The following is a 24,243-nucleotide window of genomic DNA, read 5'->3' on the forward strand; positions in this document are numbered from 1 at the left end:
GTTCAACTTAGAGAAAAAAATTGTGGTTGATGACTTGATGTAGACATTAGTGAAGAATTATAGAATGAACTCACATCGAATCTTCTCATGAAGAGGACAAAAATAAATCTAAGAAAGAAATAGAGGTCTCTTATCCGACACAGACATGTGAGAAAAGCATGTCACAAAGCCATGAAACTTAAAAATTACATCCTTCATTCTCTAAACTGACTTAAAAATTTTGTACAATATCTTTCTCACAATAAAAACTAAGACACACACATATTAATCTTATTTATGCACAATAATGCAAGATATATATTTTTGTAAACATGTTTCACAAAGATTATCAAAGCTTAATCTAAAATTAAATTATTAAGATTCTAATTAGTATATTCTTCACAAGCCCCACCTAGCTTTTTAGCTGTTATGGTTGGCTCTATTTGCATTCCTGTGTGGGATGAGAATACTGGAGCAGTATTTTAAAGAAAAATATGCAATTATAACATGTTATTTTTTACAGTCTAATCTATCACTTCATATAAAACCAAACTGAAAATAGAATGACATCATAATTATATGCTGTTAAAATTTTCCACCTCATTTAGATCATAAATGAGAATTAAAAAGAACTCTTGTGAATTATAATGGTAAACAGATGTTGAAATGCAAGAAAAATGTTTTCAGGAGATCTCAAAATATTATTTTAAAAATAGGAAGAAAGAATACAATAGAACTTCAATTCTATGGGGCTAGATTAACTGAGATGAAATTAATAAAAACCTCATGAAAGATCTGTCAGTAAAAAACTATTACACAGAAAGCATGAAATTAAATAAAGGGTATAAATATTTAGAAATGGTGTAGGCACTCACTCTTATGTGTGATAAACTTATTGAAGACCATAGTTGATTCAAAATAATGAAAATTGAAAGAAAAGCAAATGAGCAATGATTGTCGGAATGACAATTGAACGTGAAGCACAATTTTTAGTATGAAGATTTACGCCCAATTTTTACTCGTAGTCAGACTCTTGCAAATTCTCAAGACTGTTGGAATTTGAGAATATGTGGGGGAGGGGGTGCAGAACTTATAAAAGGGCAAAGAGGGTGGAAATTCAGAAAGAAGCAGGGGAACAGAAATATTCAGAAAAAGACAGGGGGAGCAGCAATTCTGAAAGAAACAGAATTCAGTAAAGGGCAAAAGAAGGCACAAATTAAGATGGTCAGAATAATTTATTGTATAATGATTTCAACTTAATATCACGTTTTTATCTACTAAATTTTAAAAACATGGGCATGACACAACATATGTATAAAGACAACATAGATTTGTTCAATAGGTAACAGGTAATGGGAAACACTGCTCTAGTGTTTCCCAGGTGATGGTCCAGGAGGGCGATAGAAGCTATGAGTGTAACATCGGAACCTATGGGTTCACTTGAGTTGGAGGGCGATGAGAGAAAAATTTTTTTGAAGAAGGCGGCGATGGAACAAAAAAAAAGTTTGGGAAATTATGCACTAGAGCAGTGGTTCTCAACCTGGGGCCATATGGCCCCCTTGCGGTCCTGGGATATTCTAGGGGAGCCACGGGAGAAAATCAGAAGAAAGGTGATCCACGACAGGTGGTGAAGGGAGTCAGAGAACTGTGAAGAGAAAAAAAGCTTTAAAAGTGAAACATGGTTGAAAAAAATATTACTACTTTCAGAATTCATCAGATCTGTCCATAGAAATAGGGTCATCTTAACCCTCGGGTCTATGTGGGCATGACCCGGGTCTTCATGTCTATAATGGAGGGAGGGGGACTGCACTATATGGAATCTGATACAATGATTTTCATATGTAAGCTGTTACTTCCAGCTAAGTATTTAGGGCAGCGAGAGCAACGGTTGGTGTGTTAGGAGGGTCGATTTATCGTGCATGTTCATCGGATCGTACCGTATTTTACACAGATCGTTTTTTAACATATAATTTGACTCCTTGGGAGAGACGATAATCCGCCATTTGAGTCCGTGCCTAGCCAGGATTCCAGAGATTGATCCGATTTATTAAAATTTCATTCATAATAAAAATATAGAAAGTATCTCAATCTTGGGTGAGGGTAAGGGGGGGGGGGCTCTGGATAGGATGGGGGGCCACGAGAAAAAATGTGATCCATAGGGGGCCATGAGCTGAAAAAGGTTAAGAAACACTGCACTAGAGTAATATCCCTTGCCCCCATCCCCTTTAGAAAAAGAGAGGGAAATTTCCCTGCAGCTCTGGAATTCATGCCTGCAAGCTGTTGCAATTGGGCCAGAACTGAAGAAAGGGGGAAAATGGGAAAGTTCTAGGGAAGAACAAAAATACTGTTGCATGATCATCACACTTTGCAGTGATGGCGGGAGGGGGGGGGGAGTAGAAAAACTATGTCTACTCCCCCTCACAAAAAGGCCTAGTTACAACCCTGCGTATGTCTTCAGAATTTAAATTATGACTGTTTGATTTGAATAGCATGGCATTCACTGAATATTCATTTTAAACAGGTAAAATACTCAATATATCTTTTATTCAAACAAGGATGAATATTTAGATAAAGCATATCCATTGCAAGAAGAATTGGCTATGTGACCCCTGAGGATATATACTTTCAATAGTTTCTCAATTTGAAAAAAAAAAAAAAAAAAATTATGTGAGCCATATCCGAATTAAAGACGAAAAAAAAAAATAGTTTGTGTTATTTAAAATCAGCTTTTATATCATTGTAGGGTTACAGAAGCAACATAACAGATGTTTCAACTTAAAATTTAAAATTAAGATTGTATAATTTAGTGAATAAAATTATTTAATCAAGGTTTTAAATTTCAGCTGATCATATGCTTATTATGGCCTATATTTGGTGTACACACACAAAGAAATGCTTAAAAAAATTAAGAAGCTAGCCAAATAAGAGAGTGACTCTCACAATCTTAAATATTAATGTATTAATGTAACATGAATGTCATTACAAGCTCTATATCATGCAGAGCAGCATCATGGCTTTCCTAAATATAATGAATATTTCTGAGCATTCTTTTAATGCTGAAAAACACTGATATTATACAAATACACGGTCACAACAGGCAAAATGACCAATGAGGTGGTTGAGACCTTGAAAAACATTGATTGTTAATATTCTGACAAGAGTATGTTAACTGGTTTTACGAACTGTACAAACAATATTTGTGTACATATATACAGTAAAAATACTATATAACGATACCCTCTATAGCGATAATCACTCATATAACAATATTACTCTCTGGTCCAGATGCACTTGACAGTGTTAATAAACAGTGAAGCCTCATATTTCAGATAATCAAAGTTTAGACATTTTTTCCTGAATTTCTACAAAAATACTGTATGAATCATTCTGGAATTTTGATCATGTAAACCCTATGCTTTTATTTGCAATTTTAAATGAAAATTTAGTCATGAGTGTTTTTAAGGGACAACAAAAAAGAAAAACAAATCATTTTTGATCAATCCTTTGTATCATAAAAAGCTGCAAATGATGTGTAACTTTCACAAAATATTTTCCTTGATTTGTGCGATACTTGTGTGCAATTTCATAAAAACAGCATGGAATTTTCATTTCGTTTTCTTGCTTATGACCTTCAGAGTTTTCAACCAATTTTTACGAAACTTACAGAAAATTTGACACTATACATGAAACACACTGAAAAGAAATTTAAAATGTAACAATCAGAGATATTTAATGAGATAATTTGGTTGCCAGATATATAGTGCATCTTAGAAGAAAGTGAGGGGCTAATGGGACAAGGCAAAATTTCAGTATCTGTTTTGTTTTTGAAATATTTCTTTCATATCTGAATGAAAACAATCAAGATGCTGAAAGCAAACCATTTCTGATTATTGAAAAGAAAGAAAGGCGAAAATCCATTTCCCGACCCTGTAAAGTTTTTTTTTTTTTGCTTGTATGATTTTGAAATATAGAACTTCTTTACATTGGTGAAGATACTACTAATTGGTATGCTTTGAATATTGCAGTTTTCATAAATCTCAGTTAAAGCTCCTCATGATAAACAGGTACTGTTCAGATATAAAAAATTTAAACTTTCATCCCTTGGGGTCTAGTGGGACAAGCCATAAAGATTTTGACATCATACACACGTTATGATAAAGCACTTCTTTTGCATAGCATCAGACATGTGTCTTCACTCATTCACATAATGCTGTGGGCTTATTCTCAAAATAATCAAATAACAGAAAATAATTGAGATACCAATTTATGGAAAATCCCTGATCATACAGTGTTACATGTACAGTGTCAAGTTTTCTGTAAGTTTTGTAAAAATTGATTGAAAATGTTAGTATCTACATTGATTCTAATTTTAAATGGAAATCTCATGAATTCTTCAGGAAAAACCTGAGGTTTTTCTTGTATAAGTTTAGATAAGTTAGATGTGATATCTTATCGTTTGTGAAAAATTGTTCAACATACTTTTTTGCGCTCTGTTTATTATGCTTGGGTTCATTCACCATTACAATATGGTCTACTTACATAGGGCTGTGATTATAAGACTAACGTATTGCCAATTATTACTATTCAATTCAAATTTCTCAAGTTTTTAGGGTACTCAACTTCAAACGACATTTCTTTATATAATAAATATATCCTAAACCTATGAAAACTTGTCTTCTATAAAGCTTTAATTTTTCTGTACAAAAACCAAAATCGTTACCCACCCAAAATGAATGTTTCCTTGAAATGACTTCATGTGGTCTTTGAAATTCCCTCACATAGAAAAAATATTTTTTCAAAATTTTTTTTTTACATTGCTCCTAAAATTTACAACACTTTACCATGTGCAATTGCAAAATGTAACACCGTTCCATGCTTTTAAACATCAACTTCAATCATACATTGCTAGCATACCAAATAAGCTAAATTGAAACTTATTTTAATACTCAGATATAAATTTATACATTTTGGTTGTGTTTCACCGAAGCAATTTGCTTATTTTTTTGCAAATAAATACCTGTCTACCACCTCTATTTTTTATACTCAGTACACATATTTTCTTAATTTGCCGTTCACATATATGTATATTTTTTCCATGCATGTCTTTTTTCTTCACGAATTTAACATAGCAATACTAATTTCACTAGTGACTTTTAGTTTTAGCTTCATTGCATGTCGTCAGTACAGGTAACCAAGTTACCCCTCGTCAATTCATATGTAACTCAGTGTATCAATAATTACGTCAGTCTGTAATATATTGCGTGTATATAGATATATATTTATTTTCATCTTGTATAAGTGAAAGTGAATAAATTTCTTCTTGGATTAAAAAAATTCTGTTAAAAGGAAAAACACATGCGATGAAAACTGGAAATTTTTTTTAATGAAAATTTTTTCTCTTTGTGAATACATATTCTATTTTCACAAAAATGCACAAAAATATTGCACAAGTCTAGTAAAATATTTTCTGAAAGTTTCAAATCATTTGCAGCTTTTTATGATACAAGGTTGTCAAACAAAATTTTATCTTTTTTTTATTTTTTGTTGGTCCCCTAAACATTCCTGACTACATTTAACTTGAAATTGTGAGTATAAGCAGAGGTTTATATGACCGGAATTTCAGAAGGATTCATCCAGTATCTTTATATAAATTAGAGAAAATGTCTAAACTACAAAATGAACAGACTTATGGCTACATAGTGTACTTTAAATTTGAAAAATTAACCACAGGTGGAAATGACACATTGCCATTCCACATGCAGAGAAAACAGATTCACACACATAAAATGACAATTAGAGGGAATGTTGGCTGTAAGTTCTTGTAAACAATAAATAAAAGTACTAGGAAGAGAGAGAAAGAGTGAGAATTAGTGAAATATTTCACTCTTTTGAAGATATAAAGACAAAAACCAAATTTTTCAAAATGGATTTCAAAAACATCGAGAGTTTAAAAAAAAATTGATGCAATTCTATTGCAAGTAATAAAGTCACCACAAATGATATTTGTAAAGTAAATTAAAATTGAAAAACTTAAGTATTTCAAAAACAAGGTTTCAATTCGAATAAAATTATTGATAGGTTATAAAGAATATGGCCTTTTGAAGTAAAACTAAAGAGTGACCCACACACAGCAAATCTATCACTCTGGTACTCATTGGTTATTTGATAAAAAAAAAAAAAAAGTTGAATTATGCAAAAGAGCAGTTTTTTGGTACATGGAATACACAAAGGGTGTTTGTTAATTATATAAAATTTTAAACATACCAATATATTCAAAAGAAAAGTACATCTTTATTTTACTGCATTTTATTGTTCATCTTAAATATTAAACATAAATGCTCTGAGAGCTGAAGGAAAATTTTTGGTTTTCATTTGACATATGTTCAACTATGATAAATGCCTAAGTCAAAATAAATGAGAACTTATTTGCATTTTATAACATCAATAACTTCCCCAAAGAAAGAATGAAAATTAATTCAAACCTCTATGTCAAGCACCACATAAAAAATACAATTTAAAACTACTTTGTGATATGCCTGACAGATACATAGTGCCCCCTGGGGATCAACTGAAAATAAATTCAGAGCCTTTCATTCAGCTTTCAGTGAGTACTTTGAAACAAAATTTAAACCAACATAAAGTACAACAGGAAAAGAAATCAAGACATATTTATACATTTTACCATATCTGTCAAAAACTATAATATGAAAATTAGAAAAAAAATCTATTAATATAGTAAAAACCCTACTTATGCAACTCAATCTCAGTTTAGAAAAATATGAAACAACAGCATGAAACCGTAATCTAAATGTAAAAATATCAAAAAGAAATCTCTCATACATTATAACACTAGAAACAAAAATATATAAGATGAGAATATTTATATTCTAAGAGATGAACCCCTTATCTGCACTGGCAAATTCACTACATCTATAAAGTACTTTACAGTTTTCCCTTAGCAACAACGATTATAAAACTATTGATTATGGTATTATATTGGTTACTTCAAAACTAAAACTAATTTAAAAGTTCAAAATTATGAGACATTCTCTGAGAATAAAATTAGGTTCCAAAAATAACTATCAATTAAGTATTGTATTGTAATACAAATAAATAATATTTTATTCAAATGTGATATCTCTATTCTCTAGGTCATCATAATTGATTGCCTTGCTTAACTAATTCACCTATATTAAAGGGCCATCTCTCCATTCAATGGGCCAGTTTCTGAGGAGCAAAAGATGGGCCCCATTAGAGTGGTTTTATAGTATTTGCTTGTAGAAATTAGACATTTCATTTCGAAAATTGCTATGAATCATTGCTATCATATCAATTGTCATTATATGCGACATCACTTTTCTTCATTGTACTACACTTTTATAATATTAACACAGAGCCTATTGTAGATGTGAGGCACTATGAAAAGTTGAAAAATTACCGAAATATTTTTATTTTAAGTGATTATTGAACAAGTTGAGTCTATTCTTTTTCCTGAGGAATAATCCCAATCAATCCAATGCAGTTTTTAAAGGATGCATAGAATTTTTTTTCCTTACATAAGAATAATCAAGAACTTTGAACAAATATCGAAAAAGTACTAACTATTATTACAAATAGATGAAACATAAGAAGTAGGTAAAATATTTAGTTTTTATTCAAAGACATGCTTTTCTAGTATTCTACGAAAATTAAATCTTGAAGCGCAATGAAAATTTTTCAACCACATACAAAAGATAGATTCCGAATGGGAAATTTATGGTTATTTCAGAAAGCAACATCTAAATAGTTTATGCCAATTTAGCATTATTTTTAGTGAATTCAGCATAAGTCAGTGAATTCAAAACATTCTTTATTATTGCCAGTAACATTTAGAATTGAAGGGAGAAATGAATAGAGGACAAATAGTTGATAGAATGAAGAAGCAATATGTTCAACTAGAGAGTTACCGAGCAAAATCACTTTAATATCAAAGTCAAAAGAATCTTGGATGTCCTGAAAAATTGCCTTTACCCATTTCAACTTTCATCCACATTAGTAGGTTCAACAAACAATTTGAACTAACAGAGTTGGATCGAGCAGTCTTGAAATGGTCATTTCTTTCTATTGTAAGATTTGCTAGAACACTTTTTAAATCTTCTAAACTATACAAATAGTCAAAGATCATCTCTGTATGTGCAAGATAATTGTGGTTTTTTTTTTCATTTCTACTTTGGATTCATAATTTAAGAAAGTCCCTAATCTGGAACCCCTGAGGCTCGAAGGAATCAAGATTACAGTTTTCTCGCTTTTACATTCTCCTTAATAAAGATTCGGGGGGGGGGGGGGAGAATTTTTTTTAACTCACAAACATTTTTGTACAATTATTTCACAATCTGTTGCTGTACGCTAATAACAGTATGGAAGTATAATAACAATTTTTTTGTATACAACTACCGCTGTGATAAGTATTTTTCTATACAACTGCCGCTGTGATAAGTATTTTTCTATACAACTGCCGCTGTGATAAGTATTTTTCTATACAACTGCCGCTGTGATAAGTATTTTTCTATACAACTGCCACTGTGATATTATGTTGAATGTTTTTGCCATCTCAACATATTTTTATTCATAAAAGCAGAATACAATATTATACAAGGAAAGGGACAAGAAAAATCTCCAAGAAGTCGACTTGGCTCTTACTTGCAATCACAAAATTTCAAAATAAGGTATATTTACGGCACAATTATAAAAAAAATAGTAATAATAATTATAATGAATGGTTGAAAGGGGAAAAAACAAAAATACTGTACATAAATTTGAAATTTGACTATAGCAGTTGTGGTGGGAACAATATTAGTGGGTTACATTTCTTTTATTCATTCTTTTAAAATTTTTGCTAGAGTGAAATAAATAATAATAAAATAAAAGCTTAAAGAAATCAAAAAACAATTTTGTTGTGAAAGGGTGATCAGAATTAATTCAATAAAAGTAACGTGAAATTTAAACAAAGTAACAATTTAAATGAAGGGAGTGATGAGGTGAGTATTCTAAAAGAATTGTTCTATGTTAGTGATATTAAAGAGGTATTTTTTTTAAATATTTTTTAAAGGTTGGAATTGAAGAAATGTTGATGTGAAGTATACCATTCTAAATTACTTTTCTGAAATGGAATGAATACTTCATTGGGGAAATACACATACTGGATTCTTCTTAATACATCATTGTCAGGACTATACAGCATAAACATATTAATCAGAAAAAATTCTGAAATGAGGGAAAAGATAGGACTGGAGATACTTTTTGAACAGGAAAATATATATCTTAAATGTGAATTTCATATAAACAGGATGCACACATATTCACAACCATCACCTAAGTTTTACTTCGTGTGTCTCTGCGTATGAGAGTAAAAACTCATGTTTCTATTAGTAACACAAGTTTTTTAATCATAGTATGCTTTGACCCAAATAACTGATGAAGGATTTTCAGTAAACAGATTCACATGATCCAAGAAATTTAAGAATCTTTAAGAAATTGCAGCATGAAAAATTGCACACATCCAACTAAGTAAAGTTTATTATATAGTGTTTAATGTAAAGAAAGGTTGAGTGAAAAAACTGAATAATTTTATTTTTGCAAAAAAAAATTGCGCTGATGAGAGAAAATTTTATGATGGTTGTTATAATTACATTGGGCTTAGATATGTGTACTTTTGATTAAATGAAGAGGCACACATCATGCAATGCAGTGCAAAATCGCAAAAATGCAGAAAACTTTATTTCAGAAACATAAAAATCAAAAGAAATGTTGATAGTATTAATGTACACTGGGCATTTTTCATGAGCAGTTTAACGCAAGTATTGTGCTTAAAAGAACAGTGAAATTAGAATTTAGCTTAAAAGTTTTCAGGTTTTTTGGCCAACGTGAAGTGCAGTTTTTGTCTTTCAATGTTTTGTTCACACGAGTGGCGAACGTTTTCAAGAAAGCGTACGTTACTGCAGGCAAAAGGCTACTACTTACGCCTTCTCCCTGCTTGAGTTGCACTGCCTCGTCGGGATTGGTCTGTTGAGCCAGTCTGTTTTCCCCATTGTCCGAAGTTGTTCCTAAGGGCTCTGGATAATTCTTGGGTTTCAATCTCATCATTTTTAAAAGAGGAAACCAAGCACTATTGATTTTCATCCTCTCTTCCTTTCTGTTGAAGCAGTTCTTGTGCTTTTGAATTTCTATTGCTTCTCTAAAAATACGTGGAAAGAGAGAAGTAATAGAAATTCAAAAGCACAAGAACTGCTTCAACAGAAAGGAAGAGAGGATGAAAATCAATAGTGCTTGGTTTCCCATTTTAAAAATGATGAGATAGAAACCCAAGAATTATCCAGAGCCTTTAGGAACAACTTCAGCCAATGGGGAAAACAGACTGGCTCAACATACCAATCCCGACGAGGCAGTGCGACTCAAAGCAGGGAGAAGGCGTAAGTAGTAGCCCTTTGCCAACTGTAACTTAAGATTTCTTGAAAATGTTCGCCACTTGTGCGAACGAAACATCGAAAGACAAAAACTGTACTTCATGTTGGCCAAAAAACCCGAAAACTTTTAAGCTAAATTTTAATTTACATGAAAGCCTTTTTTGTTTCATTGAACAGTGAAATGTTTGAAAATATATATAAAATCCAAAATAAATTCTAAAACTCATGGTTCATATTCCATACTACTTTTATGATTCTAATTGTAAAAAAACAGCCTTTATTTTTGAATCAAACACCTCATAATTTTAAATGAAAATTTTTTTTTATCGGCAATTGAATAAATTTAGATTATTGCTTTCGATTTTTCCCTATTATTTTTATCCTCCAGCTTTCATGTCACACATCTGCCAACAAAAATGTGCAGCTGTGAGAATTTCATAACTACTTAAAGTCTAACTCAGTGATATTTTTTAAAATACACTAGGGAAATATTCTTGAATTTTGAAAAAAATATTTGAAAAATCAGGGTAGTATGAAAAAATATATATATACAGGAAACATTATATACTTGAAGAAAAAAAATAGTTACATGTTTAAAAGCCAGTTAATAAAAGAGTTTAATAGTGTTTAGTAGTAATAGTGTTTTTTGAGATTGAAATTGTGTTTTTTCATGTATGCTTAAAATTATTAGCTATTAACCTTTACACTGCTCCCATCATGAATAGATGATGGCCTTAGTAGGTTGTGAACATTGACAATTTCTAATTCCTTGGTTTTTGCTAATTTAAGAAGACAGGCCTGATTTAAGAAGCTTCTTTATTCAAATTTTAAACATAAAGCTGTTCAACATATTAACACATTGAGTGTGTGATGACTGATGAGCCTAGAAGAAAAAGTATACTATCATGTCCAACATGGCCTTTAGCATATTGATTAATTATTATACAAACAACAGAATTTCCAAAGGGGGAAAAATAGTTTTTCCAACAGTTGACAGTGTTGATTTAAAACATTTTTGTCTGGACTTTAAATAAGCATTTATCAGACACCTAGATTTGGAAGCTGTAAAAACCAGCTAATCTGAAATTTCAGCATTGAGATGCCCAAAATAGAGAGTCAATACTTTGTCTCACCAGTATTGACAAGATATCTAGTGAAAACTGATGTATTGTACTTTGTTAATAACCAGCCAGATATTTTGTGAAGCTGATTTCTCAATGGAATATTCTTTTCCTATCCCTTCTGTCTTACACTGGTGAACATCAGAAGAAAGCCTACTTTATGAAAAAGGTCTAGAATTTTTAAGGGCATTTCTCTACTATGGCATTTTTAAGATGGACCAGTAAAATCAATTGCATCAGAAAAAAAGTTTAAATGACTAGCATCTGTATTTAACCAGCTACATTGGGATCAGTTTCAACAAACAGACAACTGAAAAGAAAAATTATGACCACGCATCAACTGAGTTGATCAAGTTAGGCATCATTTGCTATTTTGTCTTACAACAGTTGAACTAATTCTGAAAATTCCAATTATATGGAGCAAAATATTTGAAAAAATCTCAAGCTCATATTAACCTAAACCGAGATATATATATATATATATATGCCTAAGTCAAAAAAAAAAATTTTTTAATCATGAAAAATCATTAGCTAAATTATGTAGAGAGCTTGTATTAAACTGTGTAAAACAGCTTAATATAGGAGAGAAAAAAATAAGAGCAAATACTGGTGTATTTTATTCTTTTAATTCCTTAATATGTGGAGTTCCTGAAATTAAAATACAACATATGAGAAATACTTTTTTTAATGCCAGGAAGTTTTTTTTGTGTAAATTGCCAAATCAATATTTCCTTTTTGGTATAACTATATATTTACTGAATTTGAAATTTGTATGCAATATCATTCATAAACTACAGTAGAATTCATCCTAACAGACTTATTGCTCTAAGTGAATTTAAAATTTTTGCCCTGCCAGGTAATAAGTTGTAGAATATTCCTGCTATTAATCTGGATTATAATAATGTTTTAGATAATTTCGTTTGGATATTAGTAAATGGACACAGTATAGAATTAAATGATTTGCTTAACCGACGGAAAAGTGGAAGATGACCATGGTTCATGTCACTGGCAGGGTTAGCAAGTTTTTGACGCATAACAGTTTTTGGCAGTTTAAACTGTTATGCTAAAAGTATTTTTTTTGTCAAAAACCTTGAATACTGCATTTCAATATAGAAATGATTGTATGTAATGTTTAAAATGACAATATTATACCAGTAATAAATATTAATATCATTATTAAATAATTTTCTACTCTCTATAAAATTATTTTCAGTAAAATAATTATATTCATCCACAGTACTCTTTTTTTCTAACAAAATTTTCAGTTTACAACAAAATTCTTCATGCTATGCATACACTGTCAGATTTTTGTTATTACAGTGCAAGAGCTGCTCAGTGTGATACATGGGGACTCAAAGTTGCTGATAACAATAACTGATCGATAACTCTATTCGAAAAAAATCCTGGTTGTAAGAGCAATCATCATATGTCCCGTTTGGTCAAACAAAATGCATGAAAACCGGACAACTTTGTTTTCCGTTTCCTCATAAGTGGTTTCAATATGTTAAATTATGCCTTTTTTTTCCTATCTTCCATATCGTTCTAAAACTGGATTTTTTTTTCTCTTAATATAAAACCCTTTTTTTTTTTTTAGAAATTGTGGAAAGTTTGAGCGAAACCATCTAATGCATATTACGAATTACGATACATTTTAGATGTCTACATAGATGCCTTCCAGCTGAGATACTTTGAATGTAGTCAGAAATTGATCAAGAACTGAAGAAAGGGAGTTTTTTTTACCTTATATTTGCATTCACTATACGAAAGCCATTGCAAAAGCAGTGCTATACATACATTGATCAAAGTGGCTACTAAAAACTCCAGGTATTTAAAACAATATTCTTACTGTGCATAAATTATAATACATCTTTCATCCAAATATAAAATTGATGGACTGACTAATGTGCGAAATGATTTGGCTTGAAATTGGGCAACAGGAAAAATTAGCAGTTGCTAGACTGTTGCTGTGTGGATATGACAAGAAGCTCTGAAGAAACTTTTTCTCTTTCTCACTTTTCACTCTGAATGCAACAAGAAAAATGCCTAATAGAAAGGTTCTCAAACTTTATCCACCTGTGGCAGTTGCTCGACTGTGCTGTTTGGATATGACATAAAGATGAAGAAACTTCTTCCCCCCTCTCCCTTTTCACTCTTAATGTTGCATGAAAAATGTTTAATACAAGGGTTCTTAAACTTTTCCACCAGTGGAACCCCTCCCCCTAATCAACGCTTATCCATGGCTTTCCAGAGCAGGTTAACAAAGAATCTCTTCCAAAAACCTTTGTTGGGGTGTCACAGAGCAGTGCCACTGACAAAGGTTGGCAGCACACCAGGGTGCTGCAGTGCACAGTTTGAGAACCCCTGGTCTAATACAATGATTTAGTGGAAGGGAATTTTTTAACAGAATAGCTTTTGCAAATAATGCTGTATCTCAACAAAGCCATCAATGCTTTGGCTGATAAGTTCTGCCAGCTAGCCTTTGATCAAGAGAATGTTTGGAAACTTTGGATTTGTATCAAAAAATATCATAGGTGTTTTCCAATGAATAAAATTAGTTATGTATTGTTCTCATTGAATACCATGCAGTAATTTAATTTTACTAAAGAACCGAATCTTGTGTAGATCAAAAAATTTAGAATATAAAAACTAATATTACGTATTTAATAAATTAATATTTCAAACAGTCAAACATTATAGTCAGCATAAAAAAACGTTTATTGTTATCAACACATTTACTATGAGAGAAAAAAATCATACATTTGAAAGCATTGTTGTGATCTGGAAACACTCCCAACTAATTTGCATATAAAAAATGAGTGCACAGCTAGTGCCCCGCCTACTTTGAAGCACATATATTGTCACACATTGAATGTGATCACCACCACTACTTCTACTGCTTACTACTACTATGTAACTTAACTATACCACTTATCATTTTAATCTAATAATGTAATAAATTATAGTCATTTACCAGCATGATCTACCATTCGATCTTTCCCAACTATAAGCATTATTACAAGTTCTTGACAGTTTAAACTGGTTTTTGACAAGTGTCAAGTGAAAAACCCAACCCTGGTCATTGGAGATGAAAAAAGTAGAATAAAATTGAATGAAGTCACCACATGTCCCGTATGCCTGATTCCCATATAGGACATGTATGCATATTAGGAATGCCTACAAAAGGAAAAAGGGTTCAAAATATGACTTTTTCTGTATCCATTTGTTTTTAGAAAAACTGAGAGCAATGTTTATGAGGAGTATGTAAGTGGCAGTAATCCACCCTTAGTTTAATTATTGAAGAGAGAATAAGGAAAAACTGGTGTTTTAAAGGATTTTGTAGATATAGCGAAAGTGTCCTAATTTTAAAATTGACTGCAAACAAATATTTTTTGAATCATTACAATTAGTTCATTGATAATCCTCACCAGTAAATCACTTGTAATAACAAGATTCTTATTATAAGCTGTACTCGTTATATCAGACTTTCAATGTATAAGAATTTTTTAAAATTAATGGATACAGAAATATACAGAGTGCATAGCAAACAGGCAGAATGGCATTTTACTGGCGAATCGTTGATCCTAGAGGTACACTTCCAATTAGAAAAAGTTTTCAAATAACATGATGTACTCAGATATGTCATTCATGTTTCAAGGGGTTGTATAGTTATTAAAATAAAAAAATTAACTTTTTATACAGTCTCTGTGTGCCCAAAACTCAATTAGAAAGTTGTTGCTCTGTCTCTCCAGATGCCAACAAAAAAATTCCATATTTCTAAGAGCAATATTCCACGCCTGTCATTTGGGAAGAGGTCTTGGGGAAGGCAATCGCTCCCCCCCCCCTCCCCTGGCTTTAAAGAATGCATTAGAAATGGTATATATATACACATTGAGTATATGTGCTTTGCCCCTCCTGCAAATGATGAGCCTGCAATATTCACTGCGATATTCAAATTCCAAAAACAGAGGAAAGTTGGGGAAAAACCCAAAATTTTTTTTATAAACCGTTTTATACGCATTTAACACATTTTTTCCCAAATTTCCTCCATTTTTAGAATTATAATAACTATACAACCCCTTGAAACATGATTGAGACATATCTGAGTACTACACGTTATTTGAAAACTTTTTCTAACTGGAAGCATATCTCTAGGATCAATAGTTTGCCAGTAAAATGTCATACCTCCTATTTGCTATGCCCCTTGTATAACACTAAAATCTTTCTGAACATTGAGCACCTACTTCTTTCCAAACTTTATAGCTGCAAGTGTTTCTTATATTCATTAAAAAACTGCAGCTGTACAACAAAATATCAGCATTTTGATCATTTTTAATTTTTACAGGGTTCCCAGCAAAGGGTGCCTTGAGGATTTCCCTGACCAAAAACTCCAGAAGAAAAAATTATAATACTTGTCATCCACTACTACGAGCGATAACAAACTATGTGTCTGCACAAGACTACTACTGAATGACTAGCCTAATTCAAAATCAACTTTGCAAATTTTGAATTTGTTTTTCAAGTTTGGTTTCCCCTTCAAAGAACTTTTCCCTGTCTTTTACCATATATTTGTATTTTTCCCCAGACTTCTGCCACATATTTTACATTTATTTCAACTTTCTTCAACCATTTTCCATTTTCTTAACTGTCCAGATCACTGGGAACTCTGTTTTAACCACATCTTTGTTTGCCATTAAAAAACAACTTTCACCAAAACAGTAGCTTCATTAACCCTTGCAGTGACAATCCTGAGATATTGTGCCAAAGTTGATCTGCTTTATTTCGTCACCCAGAAATATCTAGGGTTGCTAACATGTTTTTATTTCCAATGTGCCAGTTATAATGAGGATCGAAAATTTTAAAAACCACTTAAAGGGTTAAGTCAACAGTATTATACTTTTGAATACAGGAAGTGGCAATATAAAAGAAATAACATAACTTGCCAAAAGCTTATATTAAAAATTATAAAAACATATATATCATATCTTACTTTCTTCTCTCTCTGAATTAGCTATGCAAGTCTGTGTTTGTTTGTTATATGCAACGATTTCTTTTGGCATTATGTTCATTTGATGGACATTCACAACACTGAGAACTGGTTTCCTGAAAAAATATGATGATTAAAAATCTAAGGTGAATTTAATTATTGCTCAAAAAAATTTATGACAGTGCAAGTTCAAAACATAAAATTTATAAACATATAAAACATTTTATAACAAAGCAATTACTAACTATAATGAATTTTAACAAGCATAATAGATATCCTTTAGTTATCCTTACTTTTCAGCATTTCTTAACCTTTTTTCACCAATGGTCCCCATCACACCGGCTATGTTTTCTTCTTTCGCACTCTCTTTTAACAAGATAACATCCAGAGACAAGACTCGTTTCACTATTTAAATTGATTTCTGAGTAAATTTATATTGTGCAAAAATTTTATAAATAATGTTGATCTCCGGATCCCTGGTCTAGAGTTCTGTCAACTTCCTTGCTGTGGGGGTTCGATGAGTAGTTCTGCTGGATTCTAAAAGTACTCACACTATTTTCCACCATATTTAACCTAAATGTTTTATTTTTCCCCTCTGTATTTTTCCCAGCTGCCTGTGGCTATCCAACCATCTGCCATGGCTCTCCTTTTGTCAGAATATCCCATAGTAAAAGGGGGGGGGGCATAAGGCCCCAAGTTGATAGCCACTGCTTTACATGTTTTCAACCTAAACAAGCACTTTCACACAGGTAAATTCTTACCGTTTTCCAAAGAATGATGCAGAAATTTTTTTATATTTGGGAATGATGGAAAATACTGTTATATGCAGAATGATTCAAAACCCTTGGTAAAAACTTTGAAGAAAGGGGCAGCAACTAGGAGGGAAGTAGACAAGTCTGGTACAACAGATGCTAGATCAGAAGAAATGCTGAATTGACCTTTTAACTGCTTATTTAACACCTCCTGGTGGTGCCTAAATGCCAGGTATCTAGTTGTGGTTTTAGTGAAGAAACATTTAAACAAGCATTTTTGTCTGTCACAGAATGTGTGATCAAATAATGTACCCAAATTGGAGAGAGTATAACAATACTTCACCAGAACCAAGTGCCACATGTTTTTGACAGATTTGCTGAAATATCTACCATTATTATCTCCAACATTTCAGACTGTGTTATCAGCAAATGAAAAACTTTTATTAAAAAACTATTATTTCATAAAAGGAAAAATAAGATGTACTAAAAACATATGTCTCTCAAAATTTCAAACCAAAGTTTTTAAACCATTATAACACTTATTATTATACATCAACTTAGTGCAAATTTTTGTTAATATATTTAGAATATTGTAACAGATTTGTCTCAAGTTCAAATAAACAACTATGGAATATTTATATATCTTTATGACGAAGGTAAAAGACACTTTATCACACATGGGAAATTTTACAAGAAACACATGCTCTCATCAGCTGTAGTTTGCATTTTAAAGATGGTTCGAAATGGTTTTTATTCTCCCAATGTGGCTTAAAGGTCTATTATACTTTGGTTCCAATGATATCCACTCAGAAAAGTTACATTGTATAAAAGTCTATTGGCTGCTGCAACGGTTCTCAACCTTTGAAAGCCCACGGCCCAGTTGATTTCTTTTTTTTTTTTTTTTTTTGCGAGTGGAAGGCTCGGTCATACACATGACTAATGAAAAATAAATGGGTAAAAATGAAACAGTGAACCACTCACTGCCCGGTTTGACTACCACTACTAAACCACACATGCACCTCGTCCACATTCCTCTGCAGAACTTCTAACAAATTGGTGCACGTATGTGTTTTGAACCTATGTTAAGTTTGTTTCTGTGTAATGTATATGTCTATGTATAGTGCTGCTATCTGCCATCAATTTTTCTAACTATGGGTGAAGTGTAATGATAAAAATAATTGTATTGTTGTAGGCGTGTTGCCCTCCGTGGCGAGATTTTTAAAGGTCCTGTTGGACTGATGTCAGGACCTGATGGTTGAGAAGCACTGGGCTACAGTGTCTCCTATGAACTAATAAGTTTGTTACAATTAAATTTTTTCTTCAATTTTCTACGTTACAGACACACATGTATGAAATATAAATGTTTTTCAAACATGAATTCCCATGTAGTACAATATTCTACATACTTTGGGGATCCAAGATATGTGGAAATTTCAGAAGGCTCTGCATCTGGAGTTGGAGAAACTCTGCTATTTTTCATGACAGTAGTAGTTTCGGTTATCTTAGAAGGAATTGGAATTGAATCTATAAAATAAAAATAACTGATGACTAGAACAAAATAAAAAATAAATAAAAACCACAAAATAATTTCCCAATATTCTGATTAAATTAATTACACCATTATAAGCAAGCAATGCTATATTTAAATTTTTAAAAAGAAAAGCAGACAGGATTTCATATCACTTGATAACATTTTGATCCTTGAAGATAATACATAAGATTTTTATGAATGAGATTAATATTAATACACAAGATTTTTTAGCTAAAAAAAATGTCATAAATTGTATGCACTTATTGTTGATTTCAAAACAGCTTTTGATACAATCAACTGGGATACACTTTTGATCCAAACTTTTCAAAATTGGATTAAGCTGCAAGTTTATAAACTTGATAAAAGAATTATATGATGGCATGCCTGATTAGATTCTCTGAGATGGAGCCAACTATGCTATCTATGTACCATTCACCATGCAGATATACGGAGTTGCATAGCAAACAGGGGTATGGTAATCCTAGAGGTATACTTCCAATTACAAAAAGTATCCAAATAACATGTAGTACTCAGATATGTCTTTCATGTTTCAAGGTGCTACATAGTTCGTACAATAAAAAAATTAACTTTCTATACAAGCCTGGTGTGCCCCAAAACCAAATTAGAAAGTTGTTGCAATGTCTCTCCTGATGCCACCAGAAAAAAATTCCACTTTTCAAAGTGCAATATTTGCTAAGATATTCTGATTTGAAAAATGGGGGAAATTTGGGAAATAACAGCGTTAAATGTGGGTAAAATAGTTTTTCTGCATTTAAAGCTGTTTTTCTCAAAGTTCCTCCATTTTTTTAATTCAAATATCTTTACATATATTGCACACTTAGAAACGTGAATTTTTTTTTTGTTGGCATCAGGAGAGACAGGGCAACAACTTTCTAATTGGGTTTTGGGCACACCAGGCTTGTATAAAAAGTTAACATTTTTATTTTAATAACTGTACAACCCCTTCCAACATGAATATCTGAGTACTACACATTATTTGGATACTTTTTCTAAATGGAAGTATGCCTCTAGGATGAACGGTTTGCCACTAAAATGCCATACTCCCATTTGCTATGAACCCTGTATATCAAGCAGGGTTGTAAATGAAGTCCAGCTCTCAGTCGTTATCATTTTATGATTTACCTAATGTTTTAAAGATGAAAATAACTAATTCTTGTAAGTTTAATCATTTATAGTCACAGTGTAATACTTTTCATGAAATAAAAACATCAAATTTCTTTATCTACTTAAATTATGATATTTTTACATTTATTTTATTGTATATTTATGTCTGTGCCTATTTATTTGCTTGCTTTGCTGAACAAGGAAATATAATATGCAAGCAATAACATAAAGTAAGTTATTAGCTGAGATTTGACCATTTTGTTCAGCTCCAATCTTTGCATTCACAGACTTGCTAACAGTAGCATGAAACCTCTCAACAGTAAATGTGAACTTTTACCAGGTGGAGGGCACTTCCTCCCTGAACAAGTGGAAGGAGCTAAGGCAAAATTAAATTGTTTTATGGAACCAATTTTGCGAGGTGACAGTCCCTCAATACAATATACACGGTTTTGTTTGTGATTAAACTAACAGTACTCAGAGCCATTTGTAGATCAATCTAACAGCCAGAATGACACCAAACTTAGTAAGGATGCTAATGACTACATGGGGAAAAAGATTGAGAAAAAAAAAATTAAGTTTAAAATGACAAGGAACACACAAGGAACAATGACACACATTGAGTGAAATGTGGCATTGTTGTAATGTAAAACAGGGTTACAAAGACCAGATAAATGGATAACAGACAAAATTACAGTGAAACATTGCACTTTATTCATCACATACACTTCCTCAGCTAGGACATCAACCACCTTCAATGTGACAACTGCTCTGGAAAGGATCACACTCTGCATCCTTTGCACAACATTCTCCATGGTCAAACAAAACATGTGACAACAAATGTTCTTTAGGAAGCTAAGTACAGAACATCACCAAGATAGACCATGGACTTGATATATCCCCACTGCCAAAAGTCATATATAGTTAGATCTAGAAAAGATCAGCCATGCAACTAGAAACTTGCGAATAAATTACCCTTTAAATGATGCAGAGATGATTTTGTCTTTGTTATTCATCTATCTGTTCTTTAAAACTCCTTCTTACACTACAACAGCATCACAGTTTCCTCCATGATAAAGTTTGGAACTAAAAAATGTTTGCAGAATCCTTCTTTCCACGTTGTCAATAGCCAACCTACTGAATCCGGTGTCATTCTGGTTGTTAGATCAAGCTACAGATAGCTCTGAAAACTATAAGCGTAATTACAAACATACCCAAAGCAGAATATGCTGAAAACTGCAGTGTACATCGCAGAATAATCAGTGCTGCTACAGAACAAACTTGGAAAGAATTTGAAGAAAACTAGAAAACACACTATTATGCAGATTTTTATCGCCAAACATTTCCAGTCAGCTAAGGGCACATTGCAGAACAAAACAAAACTTTTCTGTTTTAAGGACAAACAACCTATGCAATGGAACTCTCCCCTTGCAGGTCATATATATGGACATTTGGCACCTCTTAGATCCCACCCCGGCTGTGAGTGGCACAACGGTAAGATGTTCAACTACTGATGTAAAAGCTGACACACTAGGTCCGAAAGGTTTGATCCAAGAAATTGACAAAAAAAAATATATCTCCCTCAAACCTAAGACAACCACTAATAGATAGAGCCTCTACAATTTGCCACAGCCAAGTCCCTTCTATCCATAAGGAAAAGACAGAGGTAAAACATGACAAGTGAATAAGTGTCACCCTACCCAGAATTGAAAGGGGTAAATGCAATCTAATACTAGAGTTGTTTACTCTAGAAGACTTTCTCTAGAGAAAAAGAATTCAGATACAATTCAATACATAGTTAATTTCTTTATGTCGATATGACTAGAGTTAGTTTGTATAGTGAAAAAGAAAAACTTGGAGCTCCTGTGGCACCTATGATGCAATGTTTCCTTTAAGCTGTGTATCTGCTCATGTATTGTAAAAATGTACACAAATATATTTATTCAAAATTTTTCTACATGGTCATCTGCGTATATTTGATTCTCACAATTCTTACCTGCAGGAGGAATGCCTAAAGACTCAAGAAGCTCATTTGTTTGAGCACGAAGATCCATTTCAGACAGTGTCCCAACATTGTCTTTTATCTGAAAATAAAGTGATTTACACTACAGTTACACAAACAGAATTTACACATATATAATATCAGAATTATCAGCAGAGATATGAAGGGACATAGGTGGCAATGCCAACCCTTCCCTCCCAAAACCATGCTTTCTCTCTTTTAAACTGAGCATAACTCTATCACCATGGGCAATTCACTTATTGAAACAGTTTTACTGCAAGTGCTTTGTGTACTTGACAGTCTGGGAGAGTATCTAGCGATATGTGAGAATTTTCAGTGCTGCCATCTAAAAAAGCCAAACTGCAAAAGATTGCACCAATGAGATAAGTCTGGTGGCATAGTTTTCATTTGTATGTGGCCCTCCTCCTAAAAGTCAGTGAGAGGGGCTAACTGATACAGGATGTCCCAGAACTCTTCCCCCAAATTGAGAGGGGTGATTGTAGATGTGAAGACAAACAATTTTTCCACTAAAATCCATGGTTGCCACTCATTTATTTGCTGGTTGCTCTCAATTCTATTTTTCATGAACCAGAAAGTTTTACAGGGCTCAAACCGAAACAGTCCCTGTGGCAAAATATTTAGAAGATTTGAAAGGACATCTGGAACGAGCAGCCCAGACGGCAAGCCTATTTTTGGAGGTTCAGCAGGGAAGAATGGCCCAGTATTATAATTTGAGGGGTCATCGGATAAAATTTTCAAACCCGGAGATATGGTGTGTGATTGTTCTGATTTCTGATTTGACTAATAAACTATATGCACTGTGGCAAGGGCCAGGGGTAATTCAAGAGGAAAAGGTTAGGCATTCATTTTTGGTTAAAATGAATGACGGGAACGTGAAACACCTTCATCAGAATAAAATCAAACACTATCTCCTATGTTAATTCCGTGAATGTTATATTCGAGGGAGGAGTTCAGAGATTTAGAGAATGTTCCAGTGGAGACAGGTGACCTATATTTATTGGATACAGTCAAGACTCTAAATTTTCTTTACTTGACCAAGTATCATTCAGAACAGTTAAGGGAGTTTATTTTACAGTTTTGATCTGTTTTCAAAAATAAAATCAAGCCAGCTGATGTGGGAGAGCATAAAATCGAGTTGCTCCCAAACACAATAAGGAAGAAGCCGCATTGCTATTCCATTCCCATGGCATATCGCGCGGAAGTTGAATGACAGGTTAGTGAACTGTTAGAATTAAATCTTATAGAACCATCTAGGTGGAAATAGCGTACCCCATAGTATGTGTTGCAAAGAAAGATGTAACTATGCGCATGTGCGTTGATTATAGAGCACTGAATTCTGTAACTAAGATACCCACATTTCCTATGAAAGACACCTGGGAGCTTATGTATATTGCGGGAGCCGCAAACTGGTTGACGATTTTAGACTTGTTGAGGGGGGTATGGGCAGATAAAGATGGAAAGGGAAAGCAAACCATTAACTGCTTTCATTACTCCAAACGGAGCATATCAGTGGAAGGCTATGCCTTTTGGTGTGGCAGGCGTATCAGGAACTTTCCAAAGGGAAATTAACAACGTTCTACAATGACATTCAAATTATGCCCAAGCGTATATTGATGATATCGTAATATTCTCTAATACATGGGAAGAACATCTAGCCCATTTAAAGGCAGTCTTTGAGGAGTTGAATAAAGTGAATTTGACTGTAGGAATTAAGAAGTGTTGTTTTGCATCCAAAGAAATATCTTACCTTGGACATACTATAGGGGGAGGTAAACATTCTCCGGATTGTGAGAAAGTGTCCGCTATTCTAGAATTAAAATGCCCCACAACTAAAAAAGAGGTGAGATCGCTGCTTGGTTTGGTAGGATTTTACTGGTCATACATTCCAAACTACGCAGAGTTGGCATTACCACTGAGTTGACCAAAGGAAAAGTGGCGAATCCTATTCCTTGGAGGAAAGATACTGAAATAGCATTTCAGGACCTTAAAGAACAACTCAGCCAGGTAACTTTTCTATCAACACCAGCTTTGACTTGCCATTTCAAATTCATGCAGATGCATCCAATTATGCAGTCGGTTGCTTTTTAATGCAAATTAATAGTGATGGAGACTATAAGACTATAGAATTCGCTAGTAAAAAGCTTAGTGCTGCTCAGAAGAATCGGGCAAGCATAGAGAAGGAAGCATAGGCAGTCTTGTTCGGTTAAAAAAAATTTGAAAAATGGATTCATGGGAGGAAGGTAGAAATAATTAGTAATCATAATCCATTGAAGTACCTTAATGAAATGA

At 32.8% G+C, this 24,243-nt stretch overlaps 1 protein-coding gene across 10 annotated transcripts in view; it reads right to left on the minus strand.

Moving 5' to 3' along the window:
- Window positions 1–24,243, minus strand: part of LOC149065495 (cytoplasmic dynein 1 intermediate chain 1-like) — a 123,672-nt gene that overhangs the window by 75,484 nt on the left and 23,945 nt on the right. For all 10 annotated transcript variants that reach the window (XM_089253675.1, XM_089253673.1, XM_089253671.1 and 7 more), the window contains exons 3-5: window positions 21,928–22,015; window positions 18,685–18,802; window positions 16,530–16,642 (exon numbers count right to left, since the gene is read on the minus strand). In XM_089253675.1, coding sequence (XP_089109801.1) covers window positions 16,530–16,642; window positions 18,685–18,802; window positions 21,928–22,015 — 319 coding nt within the window. The remainder of the gene's footprint in view (window positions 1–16,529; window positions 16,643–18,684; window positions 18,803–21,927; window positions 22,016–24,243) is intronic.

Source organism: Pholcus phalangioides, unplaced genomic scaffold (assembly GCF_987345545.1).
Source record: "Pholcus phalangioides strain wild (caught in Gottingen) unplaced genomic scaffold, Ppha-v1.0 ptg000039l_1, whole genome shotgun sequence".
Lineage (NCBI taxonomy): Eukaryota > Metazoa > Arthropoda > Arachnida > Araneae > Pholcidae > Pholcus > Pholcus phalangioides.